Source organism: Geotrypetes seraphini, chromosome 4 (genome assembly GCF_902459505.1).
Source record: "Geotrypetes seraphini chromosome 4, aGeoSer1.1, whole genome shotgun sequence".
Classification (NCBI taxonomy): domain Eukaryota; kingdom Metazoa; phylum Chordata; class Amphibia; order Gymnophiona; family Dermophiidae; genus Geotrypetes; species Geotrypetes seraphini.
Window position 1 is genome coordinate 136,906,827 of NC_047087.1, and position 25,536 is coordinate 136,932,362.

Consider the following 25,536-nt stretch of genomic DNA (forward strand, 5'->3'; position numbering starts at 1 on the left):
ATGGCAGATAAAGGCCAAATGACTCATCCAGCCTGCCCATTTGCAGCATCTACTATCTCCTCCTCTCCCTAAGAGATCCCACATGCCTGTCCCACACTTTCATGAATTCAGACACGGTCTCCACCATCTCTACCGGGAGATTATTCTATGCATCTACCACCCTTTCGGTTAAAAAAAGTATTTCCTTAGATTACTCCTGAGCCTATCATCTATTAACTTCCTCCTGTGTCCTCTCATTCCAGAGCTTCCTTTCAAATAAAAGAGACTCACCTTATGTGCATTTATGCCAAGTAGATGCTGGGAACTAATATGTGGAGAGTGATGAGGAAAAAGCAAATGTGCTAAACAAATACTTCTGTTCTGTGTTCACAGAAGAAATTCCTGGAGAAGGACTGAGGTTGTCTGGCAAAGTTACACGAAAAAATAGAGTAGATTCTGCACCGTTCACGGAGGAGAGTGTTTATGAGCAATTTGAAAAACTGAAGGTGGACAAAGCAATGAGACCAGATGGGATCCATCCCAGGATACTGAGGGAGCTCAGAGGCGTTTCGGCGGGTTCTATTAAAGACTTGTTCAACAAATCTCTGGAGATGGGAGTGGTTCCCGGGGATTGGAGGAGAGCAGATGTGGTCCCTATTCACAAAAGTGGTCACAGGGATGAAGCGGGAAACTACAGGCCGGTGAGCCTCACTTCGGTTGTTGGAAAAATAATGGAAGTGTTGCTGAAAGAAAGGATAGTGTACTTCCTTGAATCTGATGGGTTACAGGATCCGAGGCAACATGGCTTTACAAAAGGTAAATTGTGCCAAATGAACCTGATTGAATTTTTTGATTGGGAGACCAGAGAGCTGGATCGAGGACATATGCTAGATGTAATTTACTTAGATTTCAGCAAAGCCTTTGATACAGTTCCTCATAGGAGGTTATTGAACAAACTTGAAGGGCTGAAGTTAGGACCCAAAATGGTGAACTGGGTTAGAAACTGGTTGTCGGACAGACCCCAGAGGGTGGTGGTTAATGGAAGTCGCTCGGAGGAAGGAAAGGTGAGTAGTGTAGTCCCTCAGGGTTCGGTGCTGGGGCCAATCCTGTTCAATATGTTTGAGTAACATTGCTGAAGGGTTAGAAGGAAAAGTGTGCCTTTTTGCAGATGATACCAAGATTTGTAACAGAGTAGACACCGAAGACGGAGTAGAAAATATGAAAAAGGTTCTGCAAAAGTTAGAGAAATGGTCTAATGCCTGGCAACTAAAATTCAATGCAAAGAAATGTATTTGGGGATTAATAATCGGAAGGAACCGTATATGCTGGGAGGTGAGAAGCTGATATGCACGGACGGGGAGAGGGACCTAGGGGTGATAGTGTCCGAAAATCTAAAAGCGAAAAAACTGTGTGACAAGGCGGTGGCTGCTGCCAGAAGGATGCTGGGCTGTATAAAGAGAGGCATAGCCAGTAGAAGGAAGAAGGTATTGATGCCCCTGTACAGGTCATTGGTAAGGCCCCACTTGGAGTATTGTGTTCATTTTTGGAGACCGTATCTGGCGAAGGATGTAAGAAGACTTGAAGCGGTCCAGAGGAGGGCGATGGAAAATGATAGGAGGCTTGCGCCAGAAGACATATGAGGAGAGACCGCATGCCCTGAATATGTATACCCTAGAGCAGTGTTCTTCAACCTTTTTATACCCGTGGACCGGCAGAAATAAAAGAATTATTTTGTGGACCAGCAAACTATTAAGACCGAAATTTAAAAAAAAACATTTCTGCCCCGTCTCAGTGAGCTCGGTCCCCGCAAACCATCTGATCCCATCTGCACAAGCCACAGTTATGATTTTATATTGAACGTATTTTATTAAAATATAAAAAGAAACAATAGGTTCTACTAGGGGGGTTTGGTCTCTGTGGGTCTTCGTGAAGTACTGATGCGAAAGACTCGATTGTTTCTGCATTTCCTTTTGTTAGTGGCTCTTGGTTTGTTGTGCCCTGTATTTCTATCTTTGAAAATTTTTAAAAAATGATTTAAAAAAAAGAAGAAACAATATTCTGAACAATTGTGATTTTATAAATACAAATTTACAGAGCAGGGACCAACAAATCCCCTGTCTCCCCTTCCCTTCATATATATCCCCTCTACTATCAAGAAAACTGAACAAGCCAAGTTATTATAGAAAGCTACATAGAAATATCATGCTAACAGAATACTGCAGTCCCCAGTTATGTCTAGCAGGATATATATTTTAAATCCAATATATTCTAATGATAAAATAGAAATAAAATTATTTTTTTCTACCTTTTGTTGTCTCTGGTTTCTGCTTTCATCTTCTTTTCACTCTTTTACTTTCAGCGTCTGCCCTGTCTCTTCAATCCAGCATCTGCCCGTTCCATCCACTGTCTGCCCTCTCCCCCTTCCATATGTATCTGACTTCTTTCTATGCCCCTCTCCCCTGTCCTTCCAGCCTGTGCCTCCTCTCTCCTTTTTACATCATTCATTCCAGCATCACTGTTTTCTTCATTTTTATCTCTCCTACACCAGATCTAGCATCTTTATCCCTCTCTCATTTCTCTGCTGACCCCCTTTCCAGCATCAATCTCTCTCTACTTTCTCATTCCTCTCTCTCCCCTTTCCCTCATCTGATCTCTCCATTCCACCCTGACCCCCTTCCCCTCCTGTAATCTCCCTGCCAGCTGTTTCCTTCCTTTTTTCCTTCTCCCTTCCCTCCTCCCCCTATCCAACATTAACTCTCTTCCCACCCTTTTCCCTCCTCCCCTCCCAGCAGCATCTCTCCTTCTACCTCCCTCCAGGTCCTGTAGCAGCTCTCCCTTTATCCAGCAGCTTCCCAGCCTCCTACAGTGGCTTCCTCCCCTTCCAACAGTTCTCAGTACTTGCCTGCAGCAGTGATTTACTTAGGCAGCCTTGGGTCCATTGCCGCCTCTGAGGAAAGAGGAAGTTGCCGGTGAATCACTGCCCTGGCAAGAAGGAGAGCTGCTGGGAGGGGGAGACAGCCACTGTCTAAGGCTCCCCAGGATCTTGCTCGCACACGCTGACCATCTGCCTTGTATCTGCAGCTCTCTCCCTTCCACTTGAACCTTCCCCGTGGCCCTCTTCAGCAACTCAGCAGAGGCGGCAAGACAGGCTGCTGACGTCGGGACCTTCACTCTCTGAGTCCCGCCTATTTTGTTTCAACTTCTGTTTCTGAACAGGCGAGACTCACAGAGGGAAGGCCCTGATGTCGCCAGCTTGTCTTGAACGCCCGAGGCTGGGAGGAACAGCAGTCGGCAGGAACCGCAGTCGGGAGAAAATTTAACTGCCAACTTGATCTCGCCGGCCCTGCGTGGACTGGCAGAAATTTTCTGCGGACCGGCGGTTGAAGAACAGTGCCCTTGAGGAAAGTAGGGACAGGAGAGATATGATTCAGACATTCAAATACTTGAAGGGTATTAACGTAGAACAAAATCTTTTCCAGAGAAAGGAAAATGGTAAAACCAGAGGACATAATTTGAGGTTGAGGGGTGGTAGATTCAAGAGCAATGTTAGGAAATTCTACTTTATGGAGAGGTTGGTGGATGCCTGGAATGTGCTCTCGAGAGAGGTGGTGGAGAGGAAAAGCATGGGATGAACACGTGGAGGGGCATAATCAAAAAAACTGTCTAAGTCCCTTTTTGGCCTAAGTCTTTAAATGTTCAAAGCAGAAGCAGGGAAAGTGTCCATAACCAAACCAAACGTCTTTGTTTTGATTATGGCTTTCCTCTGCCCAAACGCCCAATCACCACTAAGTCTAAAAGTACACCCACAAAACGTCTACACTTTTTAGCCATAATGAAACAAAAAAAATGCCTAAGCCCCAAACGTCCAACAGAAGGGCTTTTAGGCGAAGGAGGAGCCAGGCCTTCGCCTAAAAGCTGGATTCTGTAACCGGTGTCTGTCAAAAACAACACTGGTTACAGAATCCCCCCCCCCCCAACGATCCAGGCAGGAGGGTGCCCAAGCCCTCCTGCCATGTCGAACTGCCAACCCCCCCCCCCCCCCGACAACATCAGGGCAAGAGGGAGCCCAAGCCCTCTTGCCCCGCGGCAGCCGCTCCACCCCCGACGATCCCCAGCGATCGTGCCCCCCTGCCTCCGAGTACAATCGGGCCAGGAGGAAGCCCAAACCCTCCTGGCCCCGGCAACCCCCCTGCCGCTACTGGAATGGGCCAGGAGGAAGCCCAAGCCCCTGGCCCCGGCGACATGATAAGGTAGGCTCTGTCTGTTGGGCTACCGCCACTCTACCTCTTCTTTTTAGCATATTATTAAGCTCTATTTAGAGCAAAAATGAGGAAATTTCGTTCTCGAGTAGGAGCAGTAATCACCACTTCCTATTATTAAGGCACCATCTGCTATTTATTTATTTAAAAAATTTACATTCCTCATATCCTGCAATTCTATGCAGAATACAATAAAACATTCAAATAAAAATTAATAATTACAACCTTCTCATACGACACATATTTTGATAAGACAACAAAACCACATAGTACACTGAACATATTGCAATACAAACATATAGCAGTACAACCAACAATGAACAGCCACAAACAAACAACTCAAATGCTGTTACTTAGCTGAGACTTGACTGCTGGTTCATTACCTGCTGTTACTGATAGAAAAAGCATGCAAGAACAAAAACATTTTCAGCTTTTTTCTAAACTATAAAACCGAGGAGGCTTGCCTAATATCCTTAGAAAGCCTATTCCAACAGATAGGACCCTGAACTAAAAACATCAACCACAGAAAAGGAGGGCATATCAAGACAAAGCTGATCTCTAGAGGATAAACTTTGTGACGGAACGTTAAAGTGCACCAATGATCGCAACAGCTCCGGACCACCATCATTCAAAAGTTTAAAAATTAAACACAGTGTCTTAAACTCGATACGAGCCCTGATAGGCAGTCCTATCTTTTTTTTTCTTTTTTTAATTAATAAATGTTTATTGAAAATTTTGAAATATAAAACAGTAATGTGAATATCAGTGACATCACAAGTACAAAACAGCCAAACATTAAGAACCAGGCAACAGATCAAAATAGCACAATAAGTGACACCAATGAGATCCCCGATACCCACCCGCAACCAGAACTCCACATGCCTCCCCAATCCCCTAAGCCCTAAATACACCAAAGAGGGACCCCCTGTTGTTTCTGCAGGATATCACCCCAATTAACAACCCCCCCACCCACAGAAGTAAGCTCAATGCAATGAATCTATTTTGTCCGTTATCAAAGACCAAGTCCGGGTATATGTATAATAGTAACCATGTCATTTCGCAATGGAGAGTTCCATGATTCTGATCGTCCGCAATGGGATGCTGATGGTCAGTCATATCTTAATTATAATATAACATAAACATAAAAATCAACTTCTAGACCGCATAATCTTGCAGATCTATGCGGTTTACAAAAAATTACATCAACAGCACTCCCAAGAGAGGTGGTGGAGAAGAAAACAGTGACAGAGTTCAAAAAAGCATGGGATGAACACAGAGGATCTAGAATCAGAAAATAATAGTAAATATTTAAGAACTAAGGCCAGTACTGGGCAGACTTGCATGGTATGTGTTTGTATATAGCTGTTTGCTTGAGGATGGGCTGGGGAGGGCTTCAATGGCTGGGATGATGTAGATGGGCTGGAGTGAGCTTTGACGGAGACTTCAGTAGTTGGAACCTAAGCACAGTACCAGGCAAAGCTTTGGATTCTTACCCAGAAATAGCTAAGAAGAAAAAAAAATTTAAATTGAATCAGGTTGGGCAGACTGGATGGACCATTCGGGTCTTTATCTGCCATCATCTACTATGTAATTGGTAGCTAGTGTGCTTCGCGGAGTAAAGGAGTGACGCGATCAAACTTTTTTGCCTTGTAAGTGAGTTTGACAGTGGTGTTTTGTAAAAGTTGCAGTCGGCATTTTTTTTTTTGGTGTTATGCCCTGGTATAAGGAATTGCAATAATTGATGTGGGAAATGACAAGTGAGTGAATCAGGATATTAATGAAAGGTGGGTCAAGAGATATTATCGATCGTATGAGTCTAAAGGCCTGTTTTACAAAGCCGTGTTAACGGCCCCGAAGCCCATAGAGATTTAAAGGGCTTTGGGGCTGTTGCCGCGTGGCTTTGTAAAACAGGCCCTAAGTTTGTAGAAGCATTATTTGGTAACTGTACTGATCTGATCATGGAAATTAAGATCTTTATCGAGGATGACCCCCAGAAGTTTTACCTTGATTTCAATTTGTATAGGGCTTGAATGAATGCATATTGTGGAATATATTACTTCCCTGTCCGAGATTGGAAATAGCATATCCTTGGTTTTGGGTGTATTCATTGAAAGTTTGTTGTGGTTAAACCAAGAGCTGATTTTATCTAATTTAGAATTGATTTCCTGTATATCTTCCATGTTGATGGGGTTAAGGGAGTGAAGGTGTTGGATGTCGTCTGTATATGCGTAGACAGTAAATCCAATAGATTGTGCTAGGGTCAACAGGGGAGCAAGGAAAATGTTAAAAAATAGGGGTGAAAGAGTAGGTCCCTTAGGGACTCTTTAAGTTTGAGGGATTGAGGCAGATGCTGTGTTGTTGAAGCTCACTTTATAATTCCAGTCAGAAAAGTAGGAGGAAAACCAGGTCAGTACGGAGCCAGAGATTCCAATGGTTTGAAGATGATTGAGAAGCAGAGAGTGATTGAAAGTATCAAATGCTGCAGTGAGGTCAAGAGATACCAAAAGAATTAACTTACGATGATTACGGCAATAATGGATGGTAGTAGTTAATAATAATAATAACTTTATTTTTATATACCGCCATACTACAAACAGTTCAAAGCAGTTTACAGGGGAAGAGACTGTATACAGACAGTGACATTACAGAGAACTTTCGAAATTACATTGGCATGTTAAGGTTAGTCAAGTTTGTCTGGATGTATTTTGGAAGTACATCAAAGTTGAAGTGGGGTCAGAGAGATTTGTCAAAGAGATAATAAGTTTTGATTGACTTCCTAAAAGTTTGGTACGAGAGTGTGTTTGAGATGAAGTTGGTTAAACATTTGTTGCATTTGCCTGCTTGGAATGATAATGTTCTATCAAGGTATTTCTTGTAGGTACAGCCCTTTAGGGATGGAAAAGCGAACAAGTAGGCACTGCATGTATTAATTGTGCCTGGGAATTCGAATTAATGAAACAGATAGGTTGGGGATGAACCTGTCATGGTTTTGAAGCAAAGGCAAGCAAACTTAAAGATGACCCTTGCTTCCACAGGCAGCCGGTATTTTTTTGTAACACGGGCTTACTTAGTCTGATTCTTGAGGCCATAAATGAGACGGACTGCAGCATTTTGGATGATTCTGTCGTTTGATGGTTTTCTTGAGAGATCCCAAGTATATAATATTGCAATAGTCTAAGATACTTAAGATCAGAGATTGAACCAGCATTCGAAAGGCGAAGAAATTGAAGTAATGTTTAATGGTACGAAGTTTCCATAAAGTGAGAAAACATTTTTTGACTTGAGCGTTAGTGTGATCTTCACTAGTTAGGCCAATTAAAGATAGTTCTGTAGCATGATTAACGTGGAAACCAGTTTGATTAGGGTGCAAAGTATTGTTTTTTTTCTAAGAGTTGGTTAAATACAATATTTTCAGTGAGTTTGGCAATGAAGGATAGGTTTGCGATAGGCCAATAGTTTGAACATTGATCTTGCCAGAGGATGTGGTAACAGCAGTTAACTTAGATGGGTTTAAAAAAGGTTTAGACAATTTCCTGGAGGACAAATACTGCTATTGAGACAGAAGCTATTGCTTGCCCTGGGATTGATAGCATGGAATGTTGCTACTGTCTGAGTTTTTGCCAAGTGCTTTTGACCTGGATTGACCACTGTGGAAACAGGATACTGGGCTAGATAGACCATTGTTGTGACCTAGTATGTTCTAACCTGCAGCACAAAATGGCAGGACCAGCTCTAGCCACCTTATTGAGCATTTATGTTACTGAAAAGGCATGAGCTAAATAAAAACAGAAAAAAATAGGCAATGGACCACACTTAATAGAAATGGACCCTTGTTAAATATCATGTCTGTTAAATCTATGATAGAGATGTACAGAAAGGAGACAAGGATTTTTGATGTACATTCATGCACCGCATAACATCCATATTACATTCTGTGAGAGTGGACATTATGCAATTTGGACATTGTAAGATTCGGTCATTTTTTTCTAGTCTTTAAACTCCCCCTCCCCCCCAAGGACCACCGGTGCTGCTATCCTCATTTTAAACCTCCCCCAAGGCCACCGGTGCTGCTCTCCCCCATTTCGCTCCCAAGATGAACAGTGCTGCTGTCCTCTTCCCCCCCCCACCCCAAAAAAAAAAAAGCCAACAAACTGGCACTTTACTTACCATATGCTTGCTGGTGCTGAAAGAGGCTGACACTAATGTTTTACGCTGGGTCGGTGCGGGACCTTGAGCATCTGCACATGCTCAAGGCCTTCTGGCTCCCACCTTCTCCGAGATTCTCAAATAAAAACAGAAGCTTGATGCCAGATAAAGGCCAAATGACCCATCCAGTCTGCCCATCCACATTAACCATTATCTCTTCCTCTCTCTAAGAGATCCCACTTGCCTATCCCACACTTTCTTGGAGTGGATGGGAGCTTGAAGGCCTTGAGCATGCTCAAATTCTCAAAGCCTTACACTAGCCCAGCGTAGAACAGCGACATCAGCCTTTTTCAGCACACATATGGTAAGTAAAGTACCAGTTGGGGGGTGAAGGAGGACAGCAGCACCATTCATATTGGGTGCAGAAGGGAGGAGAACAGCACCGGTGGCCTTGGTACCATGGACATTAACGTGAATGGACTTTGCCCAGAATTATGTTATGCAGTACATACTTTTACATTCTAATCTTCCACATAAAATAACAAAGGAGATTGATAGAAAATAATCAGATACCACCATCTCTGAAGAACAAAGCCATAATTAATGAAAGATACATTTGTTTCCTAGAGATCTGCATTAGCTGTGGAAGCCTTGAAGTAGATGCCCAGCACCCTATATTTCATGGAGCGCTATGTCCCCCATGTAAGGTGAGTGTCCCATATTGCCAGAGAGCCCAGCATGGTGATTATGGTAATAATTTTATAAAACATTTAGGGACATAATAAAAAATCTAAAACGTCCAAAATAAATGCCTAAGTTAGCACTTGGATGTCCTAGTTGCTGGAATGTCCAAGTGCTGATAATCAAAACCATTTTCCTGGACATCAAGCGAGACGTTTTATCCACTGTGGGTCCAGAGTTCAAGGGGGGCATGTTAAGAGGCATGTTATGGGTGTTCTTTGGGCAGGCTAGACTTGGACATCTTGCGGGAATAATCAAACCTTTTGCAAAACTTACTGGATGGAACTTAGATGTTTTGGGCTAGTCCTCTTTTGGAAGCATCTAAATATCAAAAAGGTACCCAAACTGACCAGCTGACCACTGGAGGGATTAAGTAATGACCCCACACACTCCCCCAGTAGTAATGGCCCCCTCCCATCCTCAAAAAATCTGAATGAGAGTACATATCTGTCTCTAACACAGCAGCACCTAATATGGTAAATCCTAGTAGAGCATTACGTAGGTGTCTTAAATAGCCCGGTGGGTGGGCTAGTGAACCATAGAGAGGAGGAGCCAGTCCTGTAAGGCACTCTATCCACAACATCTATGGTGTTAAGTATGAGCCCACCAAAACCCTATTATACTGCCATATAGGTACCAAGTGCAGCCATAAGGGATATTAGGGCATAGGTGGGTATGGGTATAGTAACATAAGAATTGCCACTGCTGGGTCAGACCAGTGGTCCATAGTGCCCAGCAGTCTGCTCAAGCGGCGGCCCCCAGGTGCTCTAAATGAGTCCAGCCTCACCTGTGTACGCTCCAGTTCAGCAGGAAATTGTCCAACTTTGTTTTGAATCCCTGGAGGGTGTTTTCCCCTATAACAGCCTCTGGAAGAACGTTCCAGTTTTCTACCATGCTCTGGGTGAAGAAGAACTTCCTTACGTTTGTACGGAATCTATCCCCTTTCAATTTTAGAGAGTGCCCTTTCGTTCTCCCTACCTTGGAGAGGGTGAACAATCTGTCTTTATCTGCTAAGTCTATTCCCTTCATTAGGTTTGGAGGGAGCTTTGAAGGGCTCACCATAAATTATAAGGGGTATCTGGTGAGATGAATATCTGACACCCTTCATTTGATGTTCACAGCAGTGTCCTCTAAGGCAGTGTTTTTCAACCACCGGTCCGTGGACCTGTGCCGGTCCACAGGGCCAGCACTTGCATCAGGCCCAAAACAATGTACTTCAACCGCCAGTCCACAGTGCAATCGATGCGGTGTTATCTTCGAACCAGCTCCCTCTTCCTCACTGTTTCAGTGCACAAAGCCATGGTCAGTGGCTCCTATGCACGTCCTGCGCCTGAACTGGAAGCCTTCTCTCTGACGTTGCAACGTCAGAGGGAAGGCTTCCAGATGTGCACGGGACGCGCAAGAGCTGCTGCCCGCAGCTTTATGCATTGCATCAGTGAGGAAGAGGGAGCCGGCATGAAGATAATACCGGGGCGGCATAAAATGGCCAGGCGGGAGGAGACTAAAAGGTAAGGCATAGCATGGAGGGAGGGAGACAACAAAGGTAGGGGGGAATGATTTTATTTTTGAATTTAGTGATTGAATTATGTCAATTTTGAGAATTTACATCTGCTGTCAGTGTGCTTTGTGTAGTTTAATTTTGTGGTTAACCATTATGTGTTATTAATAAGATTATATTGTGCATCTGTGAAAATTGAATGGAAAAAATAGTGTTACAATTAGTACTATTATGGGGGCGGGGTCTGGGGTGGAGATTGGGTAGAGATGGGTGAGGTCTGGCCCACGACTTAGCCCAGTGTTCTTCAACCGCCGGTCCACGGACTGATGCCGGTCCACAGAATAATTCTTTTATTTCTGCCGGTCCATAGGTGTAAAAAGGTTGAAAAACACTGCTCTAAGATGCCCCACTGCTCTGTTGGCATGTCTATGTGGCCAGTCCATTAGAATAGTGGCCCTCTCATGTCTAAAAGCTGCTGATTTGAGCGTTTCTAACTTAGATGGTTTTGTGGTTGAAAATGCTGAATAAAGTTAGACATCCTGGCAGTCTAGTTTTGGCAGCCAAAGACGTCCAAGTAGATGATTTAAAAAAAAAAAAAAAGTTATTTGGTCGTCCTGTTCAAAAATAGATGTTTCTGTGCTTCCGGCTTTTGCCATTTAGTGGGAAATGTCCAAGTTGGACTTAGACATTCTTTTAGAAAATGACCCTCTTTGTGTATAGAGAACATTTTACACATGGAAATAGCTCTTACAAAACTATATGCAATACACATTAATAAAAAGTAGGTGTTTAGAAAGACTGTGCCTACTTTTTCCCAATCTCTACACAAACATTCCCAAGGACTTAGTTTGGGCAGAGTTAAGGAAGAATTGCAGTGTACCACACATTTTATAAAATGCACATGTATTTGCATTGGAGTCTGTTTTTATGAAATGGTAGGAGTAAAGCAGCAGAAATCATACCTAGGGTTGATGCTGCAAACGTTTCAGTGCTCTGGAGCAGGCAATAGTACATATGTATGGGCATATTTTATAAACAATGGAGGTAGGAGTGGCTCCTATCCAGATAAACGCCACTCACAGGAACCAGACACTGATGTTTAGCAACATTATCCAGACTATGCCTCTGAAAATCTGTACTGAGTGCTTCAGATGGGTCTGAGTATGCTTATAACAAAATCCTGAATTCATAATGATAGAAATTTGCTGAGGGAAAGAAAGTTGGGAGTCTATGATGACCCCCTCAATATATTTGTTGGGCAGACTGATTGGACCATTCGGGTCTTTATCTGCCATCATCTACTATGTACTATGAAAGAATTTACTTTTTCCAAAAAGAATTGGTATTAATGAGCAGTGTTTCACAAGTTGGTCCTGGAGTACCCCCTTGCCAGTCAGGTGTTCAGGATATCCACAATAATTTACATGAGATTGATTTGCATATGTCTCCATTGTATGCAAATCTCTTTTATCTACATTTATAGAGAATATCCTGACAACCTGACTGGCAAGGGGGTATTTCAGGACCAACTTGGGAAACGCTGCTTTAGTGGGACAGAAAGTTCTACCTGTGTTTCCTGAAACAGTAATTTTCTCAGGGTTGAATACTTAAGTGATGGGCTCTGAACCAGACTGTATAATTGTTCAACCAAAAAACTTGGGAACAAAAAGTTTTATGCTACGTGGGTGATATGTAGAACAAATACACTTGTTAGTAGTGCTCAGAACCAATTCAGAGGTATAAAGATCACAAACAGGGTTAAACCCTGAAAAATGTGCCTTTAGTATACAGTCATTGCACTTTGACCACTGTGAAAATTGCAGCAATCCAATACTTTATATGATGAATAAATCATTCAAAAACTTGTACTCAACTTAGGTGTCCGAGCTCTTCCAGGTTCTGACACATTTCGCCAGACCAGGCTTCCTCAGCAAACCCACCATGAAATGCTTCATACAAAACGTGATCTACAAAATATAAAATACAATACAAAACATGTGAACCAACCTGTATAAAAACTTGTTTCAAAAAAACTATCTCAGTGGTGCTGGAGGTTACCTCATGTTCTTCCCTTCTTAACTTCCTTCTACAAAAGATTCTCCCCAGCCAAATCTGAAAGAGGAGAAGTTGTAACATAACAACAGATTTCTAGACCGCATAGCCATAATTTCAATGCGGTTAATAAAAGATTGTTATAAAGAATACAGAATATATTATGGAGAATACACAGCGATCTAATTAGTCAAATTTTGAAAAAAGAAAAGTTTTCAGCAGTTTTCTAAAATGTTCATAAGAGCTAGATCTAAGTAGCAATGATCAAAAATCTTTATCGTAGTAAGCTGCTTGATATGAAAGAGCTGTTTGATATGAAAGAGTGTGCTCGTGATATTTCTTACTTTTGCAGCCCTTAGCTGACGGAAATGTAAAAAGGGCATGTGATTTTCTACTATTCTTATGCGACATTATGATGAACCTGTCGGCATGGTATAGTGGAGCTGCTCCAAAGGCAGCTTTATAGCATAAGCATCCCAACTTAAAGATCACCCGGGCTTCAACAGGAAGCCAATGCAGCTCACGGTAATAAGGTGGACTCACTGCTGTGTTCTGAACCAAGGTTAGTCTAGCCATATTTTTCCTAGTACTCATCAAGTAAACAATATTACAGTAATCCAGTAGACTCAAGAGTAATGACTGAACTAGAATTTTGAAAGCAGCAGCTTCAAAATAGGATCTAATGACATGCAATTTCTATAAAGTATAATATCCCTTTTGGACCATTGCATCGATCTGGTTCTTCATGGTCAGGCAGTGATCAGGAACAATTCACAATATTTTAATTGTTGGACTTATTGAGGGGCATAATAAAAAAAACAACCATCTAAGTCCCTTTTTGGGACTTCAAAGGGTTCAAAGAGGCATGTTTTGGGCATGCTAGACTTGGACATCTTGCAGGAATAATCAAACCTTTTGCAAAATATCCTGGCGGCCTAGATGTTTTGGCTGCAAGACATCCAAGTAAGTGATTTTTGGGAAAAAAAATTATTTGAACGTCCTATTCGAAAATGGACGCATCTGTGCTTCCGACTTCGGATGTTTCGTGGGAAACATCCAAGTCGGACATAAACAGCCTTTTCAGACGTGCCCCTCCATGCCTTCTCTGAACCAGATTGGTTGGAAAAGTTGTTAATAAGGAACTAAAGTGATATGATTGAGAGGAAGAGATATTAGATTGCCTTAGTATATTCCAAGTAAGGGTATGACTTAATGGTCTAGATTTCCTATGTTTTTTTTTGTTCTTTATTTTTGTTCCTTACCTCATCCCATGATGTGAACTTGATTGCTTTTCTGATAAGTGCTTTGTTGTACTTAATTTGTTTAAATTTCAGTTTAAAAAGTTGGAGAGTGATGGTGATTGCTAAAATCTCTCCTTCTGGACCTGCACAAGAGTGACATGTTATGCAGAGACTTTACATTAATCACTGAATCTTTTATTTTTATTAGGAGAATTTTCTGCACGTGTTTTTCTTATATGATCCAGATGGCTGCCAGTCTTATTGTACAATCTGTAGTGGTGGAAGAACCCTCTTCATATGTGATGTCCCCTCCTGCAGCAGGTAAATGAGATTAGAAAACAGCAGAACAACAGGAATAAAACTCTGAGCATAGTTGAGATGTTGCCTTGTCATAATGTGAGACTTACACATACTCTATAATGCACTTTTGTCACCCTCACTTGTCTAGAGCTCTGTGTTTTACTATCAGATTATTAATATACACAGTTCATGCTTATATTTTATTTGATGTTTCTTATACATTGTTTACTCTCTTTGTAAAACTTTAAGAATTAAAATTTTGGAAAAAAAAACCTCCCACCAAAGTAAATTTCCTAAGTACCTTAATTTAAAACAATTTTTTATCAGGAATCAAGGTCATCATTTCAAACAGAAAAGCTGACGTTCAAGTGTACTCACTCTGCAGCTCCTCAGCATTTCTCCTCTCTTGTTACTCCCTGTCCTCCTCTCTGGAAAACTCCGTTCATCAGACAAGTCTCTCCTCTCTATACCCTTCTCCTCTAACACCAACTCCCGTCTTCATCCCTTCTACCTTGCTGTGCTGCATGCTTGGAACAACTTACCTGATTCGCTACTTCAGGCTCCGTCTCTGGCGGTATTCAAAGCCAGACTAAAAACCCACCTATTTGAAGCTGCATTTAAATACTGACCTAACCAACATATCTGTCTGTCATTCTCTTAATAGTCCCCTACCACCTTTAGGCTCATCTGTGTTTCTGTCATAATTAGATTGTAAGCTCTTCTGAGAAGGGTCCGCCTCATGCATGTACAATGTACAGCGTTGCATTCACCCGGTAGCGCTATAGAAATAATAAATTGTTGTATTTCAGGGTCCTGCTCCAACAGACTCTTATTTAACAGCAATACATGGACATCCATTGGTATCGTAATATATAAAATATCATGCAATAGATGGGTTACCACCTGCCTGTATTTACTAGCTACAGATGTCCCTGGTTACCCACATTTCCTCCAGCACAAGCTTGATTTAAGTCATTGTATGTGAGACTGTTATCAGACTGTATCATGTATCTCCTTCTTATCCTTAGACAAGCAGTCAGCATATTCTCACATGTGGGTGACGTCAGCCATAGAGCCCCGGTATGAACAGTGAAAAGTGTAGAACCACTTTAAGCTTTAACAAGCTCTTAGACTGCCCGCACCATGCATGTGCAAGTGTCTTCCCGCCCAACATCAGCTCGCAAGGTTGTCAGTTTTTCATTTTCCGCGGAGTGAAGAAGACATATCTCTTTTTTCTTCTTCAAGTTGCCTTCCCGTTTATTTTTTATATAAATCTTTTTCAAGTATTTCAAGTTTCTTCATTCTATTCTACTACTTTTCTTTTGAAAATAAGCAAAGTATAAAAATAGAAAGAGAGAGAGAAATTGGTCCTGGGGTGGGGTACAAGAGAAAGGGTAAAAAAGGAAGAGAAGCTGGGTGGGGGTGGAATATAGGAACAGGAAGAATGGCCTTGGTGGCAATGGAAGGAAGGAGATAGGAATGGAGTTGGGACTGAAAGGATTATAAATGCAGTGAAGGATCAATGAAGGCCAAAAGGGTACAGACTAGAGGACTAAGAAAATGGTGATGGATAGTGCCGGGAGCCAATAGAAGAAAGAAAGACATAAAGACAGACAGGGGTCAGGAAGAGAAAGAAAGAAAGAAAGACGGGGCAGGGAGAGAAACAGAAGCGGGAGAGAGAGAGACAAAGAAAGAAAGATAGACAGCAGGAGGGAGAGAGACAGAAAGAAAGAGAAATTCTACACATCTATTCTAGCACCTGTTAACAGGGCCGCCATCAGGGCAGTACTACCAGTCCTGCATTCAGGGGCCCGGAGCTGACAGGGGGCCCGGGCTTTCCCAGGGTCCTAGGCAGTGTTCTAAGCCAGGGGCGCCAGTAGCTCGCCAAGGCAAAGTGAGTCGATTACCCAGGACTCACTTTGTCTTGGCGATCTAGTCTATCGGGCCGATCAGTCTTCCTCTCCCCGACGTCAATTCTGCCGTCGGAGAGGAAGTTCGAGCCAGCCAATCGCTGCCTGGCTGGGCGGAACTTCCTCTCCGACGGCAGAATTGACGTCGGGGAGAGGAAGACTGATCGGCCCGAAGCAGGTAGAACATGCGTCGGCGTCGGCTTCGGCTTTGGGGCCTGTTATCCATTGGTGGGTCCTGTTCCCCGATGGCAACGGCAGTAGCAGTGGCTTGGGGAACGAAAGGGAGAAAGAAAGAAAGGGGGCAGGCAGAGAAACATAAGGAAAGAAGAGAAACAGAAAGAAAGAAAGAAAGGTCAGGGAGAGAGGAAGAAAAAGTTGGGGGAGGGAATGAGGTGTGGAGGAGAGAAAGCATACTGGCTGATAGAAGGGAAGAAAAATTGGATGCACAGTCAGAAGAAGAAAATGCAACCAGAGACTCATGAAATCACCAGACAAGGTAGGAAAAATGATTTTATTTTAAATTTAGCAAAGTGGAGGCAGTATTACCACAGTTTTCAAAGGAATTTGCCCAAATAACTTAATAGTTAATTGGGTAAATTCCCAGAGATGAAAACTTCCCTTCACTTACTATGCACAGTTCTGAATTTATATCTGCTGTCTATATTTTACAATATGGTCCCCTTTTACTAAACCGCAATAGTGGTTTTTAGCGCAGGGAGCCTATGAGCGTCAAGAGCAGCGCTGGGCATTCAGCGCAGCTCCCTGCGCTAAAAACTGCTATTGTGGTTTAATAAAAAGGATGGAGGGTATATTTGTCTATTTTTGTATGGTTGTTACTGAGGTGACAATGCATAGAGTCATCTGCCTTGACCTCTTTGAAAAAAACCCAGAATAGGAATGATAATTAACATTTTCTCAGCGTATAGTGTGCTTTGTGTTTTTTAATTTTATTGTTGGTAGATCATTTTGACTTGGTCATTTTAAAGTAGCTCACAAGCTCAAAAAGTTTGGGCACCTCTGAGCTAGAGCGTTGAAACTATGTATTTCTATTTTATCCCCCCTTTTACAAAACTGTGGAGTGCTTTTTAGCGCCAGCCGTGGTGGTAGCAGCTCTGATGCTCAGAATTCTATGAGCGTCAGGGCTTTTACCACTGTGGCTAAAATCCACACTACAGTTTTGTAAAAGAGTGAAGGATTAGTTTGTGATGACATATTCCATACTAGGCGAAGGTGTTTTCTGTGTTCTGTGTGTTCGAAAGACATGGTTTTCTGTTAGGATTGACGGTGTAGGATTGATTGATCTGGCTTGTTTAGTTTTACAATGGGTGTATTGATGTACTGCTCACTGCAATATGTAAGATGCTGCCTTTTCCTAGGTACTCATGTGTGACGTGTGGTTTATTACTAAAAATCATGTTTTTCTTACAGATGGGGGGGTGCCAAAAAATGATGGGTCCCGGGTGTTACATATGCTACGTACGCCACTGTATGTAAAGATACCAGAAAGCTGGTGTAGCAAAAACTTTAAGTAAATTGTTATTCTTCTAAGTTTTGAGTATTTAACCCTCCCACAATCTCACGGGCACTTGTTTCAAGTTTCAAGTTTATTGAGATTTTGATTTAAACGCAATATCAAATATTTTCAATGCGTATAACAAAAATAAATTTGGGGAAATAAATAAAACCATTTGAACAATAAACATACAAACATATCCATAAATGATTAAAATTACATAAGGAGTACAAGGATAAACTACATTTGTTTAAAAATGCGTTCTCCGCGCCTGCTCATAAATTTGTTGACTGGAAGGATCCAGCAATGTGGCCAGATGCCATTCAGGACAAAGACAGAGAAAGAATTGTGCAATTTGGATTAATGATGAAATATGATTTAAAGCAAATGACACAGTCTATGAGTAAAGATCTTGACGGACGTTCTTTTTATGAATATCTCCTCTATGCCAAGTCACCCAATGGACGTGAGAAGATTTTATGGGACTGGCTTAGGTGGAGCATTAGTAGAAAAGTATGTGTGTATTCGGCCCATGGATTGCTCAGTAAGGGGCCCAGAAATTTCTGATGGCGGCCCTGCCTGTTAATGTAATGGGCTTAAACACTAGTCTTGATAATATTACCGCTTTTCACAGGCCTGCAGATGGTAAATCTATTGCTGCTCATCCTCTCGTTCATAGATTTCTAAAAAGACTTTTCAATGTACAACCACCTCTCAGTGGTATGGGATCTTAATGTGGTTCCTATCCAATTGCAAAGTTTACATTTGAATCAATGTCTACATTTTTTCTACTAGGAAAGTGCAAATGAGCATTAGCTACTTATTTGCAGAAGACTATACCATACAGATCATCTCCACATCTTTTTGTCTTTTCTGACCTTAACAAGTTGGGGAATCCTGTTTTCAGGAGATTAATATTCAACAAGTTGGCTGCATATATCTTCTTCTGTTATATTCATGCTGGGCTGCAACTAGAGAGTCAAGTCACAGTCCTCCAAAAGTTCGAGTTTGGCAGCTTCAGTATTTTTTCTCACTCTAACCCGATTGATGTAATATGTAAATTTGCTATTTTTTTCCTCGGTTCATACCTTCACCTCTCATTATTGTCTGGCATTTTTGTCCAGACGAGATGGGCTTTTTGGCCATTCAGTACTACAAAATTTATTTTTCTAAAAGGCCAACACTCCCACTGTCCCATTCTGGTTAGCCTGGAGGTCACCCATATGTGAGAATATGCTGCCTGCTTGTCCTGGGATAAAGCACAGTTACTTACCGTAACAGGTGTTATCCAGGGACAGCAGGCAGATAGTCTCACAACCCACCCACCTCCCCTGGTTGGCTTCTTAGCTAGCTATCTAAACTGAGGAGACGCGTGCCCTACGTGGGGCGGGAAGGCACTTGCGCATGCGTGGTGTGGTCAGTCGCAAACTTTCTACAGTTCTTCAAGCAAAAACACATCTCCTCCTGCCCCACAGGCAACCCAAAAACCAAGCTGTCCTCCCGAATCCGCTGCAGTAAAGGCTCCAAAGATAAAATAAATAATAACGGGGAGAGAGGACAACCCTGACGGGTGCCATGCTCCACCGGAAAATAACCAGAAACCATACCATTAACCAGCACCGCCGAGCTAGGAAGGTGATACAGAAGACGAACCATGGTCAGGAAAGAACCCCCCAACCCATAGCCCTCTAACACAGCAAACAAGTACTCCCAATCCAACGCTTTACTAGCATCAAGACTAATCAGGAGGCCCGGGAGTGAGTGACTAGCACTGTGAGCCAAAGCCGCCATGACCTTTCTGATGTTCCATACCGCCTGTCTACCCCGAACGAACCCCACCTGATCTGCATGAATCAAACCCGGCAGAAACCCAGCCAAACGATTAGCCAGGATTTTAGCCAATAGTTTAGGCTCAAAATTAATCAATGAAATGGGACAATATGAATCCAAAAAAGCTGGATTTTTGTCAGGCTTGAGAATCAACACGATATGTGCTCGATTAACATGAGCAGGGAAGGCCCCCAGGGATGCCACCCAGGCAAAGTAAGCCTCCAAGGAACCAGCAATACAGTCCTGTAAAATTTTATAAAATTCAGAAAGTAAACCATCGGGTCCTGGGGCCTAAGAAAGTGGAGAGTCCCTAATGACCTGCTATATTTCCAAAGCCATAATGGGAGCTTGTAAAACCTCAACCTCGGCCTCCGAAACCCGAGGGAGCTGTAAAGAGTCCAAATAGGAGGCTACGGCACCCGGAGACAAAGTTCTCCTGAAGAAGAACTCCTGAAAATGACGGGAAACAATAGCAGTGAGACGATCCCTATCCGTAACTAAAGAATTATTCTGCAAAAGCCCTTTACAAAAAAGGGGTCACTGCCAAGGATACACCATATGGGCCAATATTTTACCAGAACTATTTCCATATCTATAAAACCTATGTTTGTAAAATTGGAAGGATTTTAAAGTATGTTCATGAATCTTAACCTGTAATGCCACCCGAGCAACCTGAAGGGAATCTCTTATTGGCGGGATTCCTGGAAGCAATCCATTGACGCTTGCAGGTTTCAATCCTGCGATGCAAATATAATAGTTCCTGTGAGCGTTCTTTCCGCTGCCTGGCCACGTATGCTATGGTCTCCCCACGGAGGAATGCCTTGGCAGCCTCCCATAGAAGCACTGGATCATTATCCTGCAAATATTCATCCCATTTCTGAAGAATGTACTCTCTGTAACGTGTATCCCAATAAAGATATCTAGGAAACCTCCACTGACCAGGCGTAGACCCCAGTCAGACACCCTAGATCTCCACTCACACTAAGGCATGATCAGAAATAGTGGGGGTACCAATCTCCACGTGGAGCACTCTAGGGAGAAAGAAAGAAGGCATCAATACATAATCTATCCGAGACATAGTAGGATGAGCCCGCAACACATGTATAAAGTCCTTATCTACAGGATGATGAAGGCGCCAAACATTCACCAAATCCAATACCTGGCAGAACTGGGCAAAGCCTCTCGCAGGCTGGTAGTCAGTTGAAGAAGCCCCACCCCAAGCAATCCATATCCAGGTCAAGAACCACATTAAAAACACCAAACATCAGAATGAGGAGATGCTGAAAGGTGGCACACAAACCAATGAGCTGTTGAAAAAAATTCCATGTTAAACACATTTGGAGCATATATATTAGCAATCACCTTGCACCTCCAAATGAAGAAACAAAATCCTCCCCCCGGTACCTTAACAACCTAATGAACAGTATAAGGAAGAATTTTGCTCAAGAGGACCGCTCCAGCACTATGAGTAGTACCCGAGGAGTAGTGGACCATCCGAACCCAGCCCCTAGCCAATTTGACATGCTCACTGTCCGACAAATAGGTCTCCTGAAGACAGGCAATATGCATATGTTTCTTCAATGACTGTAAAATTTTTGAGCACTTAATGGGCGAGTTAATGCCCACCACATTCCATGAGCATGCCTGTAAAGTAGACTCACCCAGTATCATACCACAAATAAACAAACAACAGGTACCAAATTGAAGATAAAAAGGTCCAGCGCCCAGTCTTCGCCAGACCCTCCCCAGAAAAAACTACCCTGACACTGAAGTGCAGGCTGTTTTGTGGTCAAAGTTCAAGATTTTAAAAATTACCACTCGGGGTCTCAAACCATCAGCCCCCTTAGGCCCCAATCGATGTGCAAGCTCCACACGCAGATTGCCCAGGTGGTAATCCTTAGACAGGGACTCCGGAATCCACTGCTCCAGAAATGCAACCAATTCAGCCTCTGCAATCCGCTCCGGCAGCCTAACCAACCGGAGAATGTATTGTTGAGCTCTGTTCTCCATGTCATACACTTTCTCTGCCAGTTGAGCTAACTGCTTAGCCACCAGGGCAGAACTAGACTCCAGTGGGGAAACCTGATCTTCCAGGGTACTCACCTGCGTCTGGGCCTCATCCAGTTCCAGGCTCATGCTATGCAGGAGCTCATGATCCGTGTCAATCTTATCAAAAAACTGCTGCAGTTTTTTGTCTATAGCAAACTTGACGGCCGCCATGATCTCCGCTACGATTTCGGCCGACCATGTGGGGTTAGGTGGAGCAGTATGGCTTGCGGGGCGGGAAGCTGACATCATCTTGGTGTCAGGGAGTTTACCACGCTCCTGTTTTTTATGAACTGGCCGGGTCACCATAAAAGTTGCCGGACACCACCTGAAGGAACTGCACACCCACGGGCAACACTCCCCACTCCAAACGAACCACAGCCCGATCGAAACGTCGATTTGTACAGTTCATAAGGGACTCGAGGACGGGAGCAGAGCCTCTCAGCGTCTGCTCAACCGCATGATGTCACCGGAAGTTCATTTTTTTAGAATATTTTTATCAGGAGGTTATTTTTTCCACAGGAGGCCACTATAGCCTAGATTCACTAAAGATAGCGACTCAATCGCTGTTGGCCGATTCTCTGGCTGATTTGCAAACAGCGATTGATTCACTATCAAGTGAATCGGGGCATGCAAACTCACCGACTCAATCACTCAATGAGCGATTGAGTCGGTGCAGAGCCCTGACAATAGTGACAGGAGAAGCAGCCTCTTGTCACTAATGTCAGGGCTTCTGCTTTTTCTTTACTGGGACAGATGTTCTGCTCGACTTAAATGCTCACCATCTACCCCATTAAAAAAGCCTTCCCCCCATGCTAGCACCCTCAATCCACCGACCATCTCCCCGCACGAACCCCCAAAAATGGTAGGAGGGATGCCCACTCCCTCCTGCCACCAGACGCTTGCTGCCAAGGAATGGCAGGAGGAATGCACGGGGAGAGGCCTACGGCCCTGATTGGCTCAGATGCCTCAAGACCCTACAGTTGAGCTAAGGCTCCTCCCCCTTGTATCCAGGATACATAGGGAGCCTAAGGGAGTCTCCGATTGGCTCAGATGCCTAAGACCCCACCCAAGGGGAGGGTCTTGAGGCATCTGAGCCAATAGGGGCTTTAGGTTTCTCCCTCAGATTATGCACGGGGAGGGACCTAAGGCCTGCATTGCAGACAGCGGCGGCTGACGGAGGAGCAGGAGGGACTTCTGCTCCCAATGAAAGGTAATAGGGAGAAGGGGGGCTGAGGGGGGATGGGAGGCCGAGGGAGGGGGCACTCCGCTGGCAGGAGGAAGTGGGCATCCCTCCTGCCATTCGTTGACATCTGGTGGCAGGAGAGAGTGGGCATCCCTCCTGCCATATTTAATAGTTTGATGGTGGCAGGCGGGCGTCTGGTGGCAAGAGGGTGTAGGCATCTCTCCTGCCATTTGTTGGTGGCGGGCATCTGGTGGCAGGAGGGAGTGAGCATCCCTCCTGCCATTTTTGGGGGTTTGGGGAGGGAAAGAGAGCTTTTTTTTTAATTGGGCAGATATTTTGCGTGTGCAAGACATGCAAAATATCAGTGCCATTAAGGGAAAAAAAACCAGGCAGACCTGTCAGTAACACAGTTACCGACAGGTCTACAGCAGTCGGGTTTTAGAAACAGGTTTAGCGACAATCACTGACTTTAGTGAATCGGGGCCTATGTTGTTCCAGTTTTATACTTCATAGCATCAGCTTTTTATTCCTTCTAGGATAGTTCTTCCTTTTTATCCTCTAAGACTATTTTCATGAGAATCATGCTTTTGTTGCTTACGAAATTCCTTTCCCTTTTCATTCGTATATACTTTGGGACATGACTGGTTTCAACTGCTCATTTGGTTTGCTGCTTATGGGTGCATTTACCAGTAGTCTTTTCTAATTTGATTCTTGAATTTTTTTTGGCATCTTCTATATTTAGATTCACCTGCCTCTAGGAGGTCTTTTGTTATTTTCTCAGCCTCCATACATATAGGTTCTCTCAGAATTCTCCTTTTACCTCTAGTAATAGAGCATGGAGTTCCATTATTTTTCCAACAACATAACAGAAAAATTGAATAGAGGAAGTGTTGCTGAAAGAAAGGATAGTGAAGTTCCTAGAATCTAATGGGTTACAGGATCCGAGGCAACATGGCTTTACAAAGGGTAAATCGTGCCAAACAAACCTGATTGATTTTTTTGATTGGGTGACCAGAGAACTGGATCAAGGACACATGCTAGAATCTACTATGATCCTTCCCTTGCCTCCGCGCTCTCATATAAGACATTGAATCTAGGTTTTTGCAAGGCAACTCTAATTTTTCTGAGTTCTTGGAACCCAGCTCTCCCTCCATCCCTTTATTAAAGCTAGGGAGTCCCACATGTGAGAATATGCTGCCTGCTTGTCCAAGGATAAAGCAGTTACTTACTGTAACAGATGTTATCCTGGGATAACAGGTGTTATCCTGGGATAGCAGGTAGATATTTTCACTACCCAACCACCTCCTCTAGTTGGGCTTCTTTGCTTGGGCATAGAACTGACAACCTCATGAGCTGGCTTTGGGTGGGAAGGTACTCGCGCATGTGCAGTACGGGCAGTATAAAAGCTTGTTAAAGTTTAAAGTGGTTCTACACTTTTCACTGTCCTTACTAGGGCTTCGTGGATGATGTCACCCACATGTGAAAATATCTGCCTGCTGTCCCAGGATAACACCTGTTACAGTAAGTAACTGTGCTTTATTCACCTTATCGCTCACTTAATTCTGAAGTGACCATAACCAAGATTCATCTAAAACTATACATTAACTATTGAGTAACCTTATGCAATGATTATAACAGAATGAATGTAAACTATAACCTGTTCTGAGCTCTTCGGGGAGGATGGGATATAAAATCTTATAAATAAATAATACAACTGATAAAGGATTTTATATCCTTGTTCGATCATATTAGCTGAAATTAAAATTCTCAACAAATTACAGGCTCGATCTAGATACATTCTAGATCTCCTCAGCCTTGGTGGTTTATGCTTGCTAATATATCAAAACAGCTTTATTCCAGGACAAGCACGCAGCATATTCTCACATGTGGGTGACGTCATCCACAGAGCCCCGGTACGGACACTTCAAAAGTGCACCGCCACTTTAAGATTTTAGAAAGTTTGCGATAGCCCGCACCACACATGCGCAAATGCCTTTCCACCTGACATAGGCACGTGGCTCCTCCTCCTTCAACGTGGGGTCAGTTTTCTGTTCAGCCTTGAAAGTCGGGAAGGTTTCCATGACTTCCCTGGGCAACCAGGGCACTTCCTTGGTATTGCCGGCTTGTGCCATCGCCTGTCCCTTCCTTTGCTGTTGCTTCCTCCTCTGGGTGTGTGTCACCCGTTCTCTATCTTGGGTTCTCTGGAAGACTTCCCCCATGAAAGGAAAGATCCTCCCCAACTCTAGTTCCGGTCGTGCCCTAGAAGACCCCTGAGAACGGGTGTTCACCAGACACCGCTTGTTCTCCATAGTTTCTGTGAACCTTTGCCAATCTTGACCCAATATAATTTCAAAGGGGGCTTCCGGCACTATTGCTATAGTGGTTCTATACATCTTATCATTATACCTTATAAAGGTGGAACGTACCGGGTATTGCCTACTGTCCCCATGGACACACCTAATTCTGACCCTGTTATTATTTTCTCCCGCACTTTCTTCAGGAAACACCTTCTTCCACAACTGGTGGGCCATCATGGATTGATCCGCCCCTGAGTCCAACAGTGCTTCCAATTCATGTCCTCCTATTGATATCATTAGGAAATACCCCCCTTGGGCCCATATTCCCTCTTTAAGGGCACCCCAAGCCACTCTGGGGCTCCCTGTCTCTTTACATGCCCACTGTTAATGTCCTTTTCCCCCACACTTAAAACACTGCATCGCTGTGGCTGGTGAAAACTTCCTCTGAGGAGTACCACCCTGAGCTCTGGAAAACCTATTCCCGCTAGGTGGCATATCCCCAGGTGTGTGTGTCAGGGCGGGTGTGGGTGGGTGTGCT

The 25,536-nt window shown here is 43.5% G+C and overlaps 1 protein-coding gene across 1 annotated transcript in view; it reads left to right on the forward strand.

Annotated features, from left to right (window-relative positions):
* Positions 1–25,536, forward strand: part of DNMT3L (DNA methyltransferase 3 like) — a 182,221-nt gene that overhangs the window by 41,557 nt on the left and 115,128 nt on the right. Inside the window, exons 4-5 of the mRNA XM_033942929.1 lie at positions 9,012–9,091; positions 14,125–14,237. Coding sequence (XP_033798820.1) covers positions 9,012–9,091; positions 14,125–14,237 — 193 coding nt within the window. The remainder of the gene's footprint in view (positions 1–9,011; positions 9,092–14,124; positions 14,238–25,536) is intronic.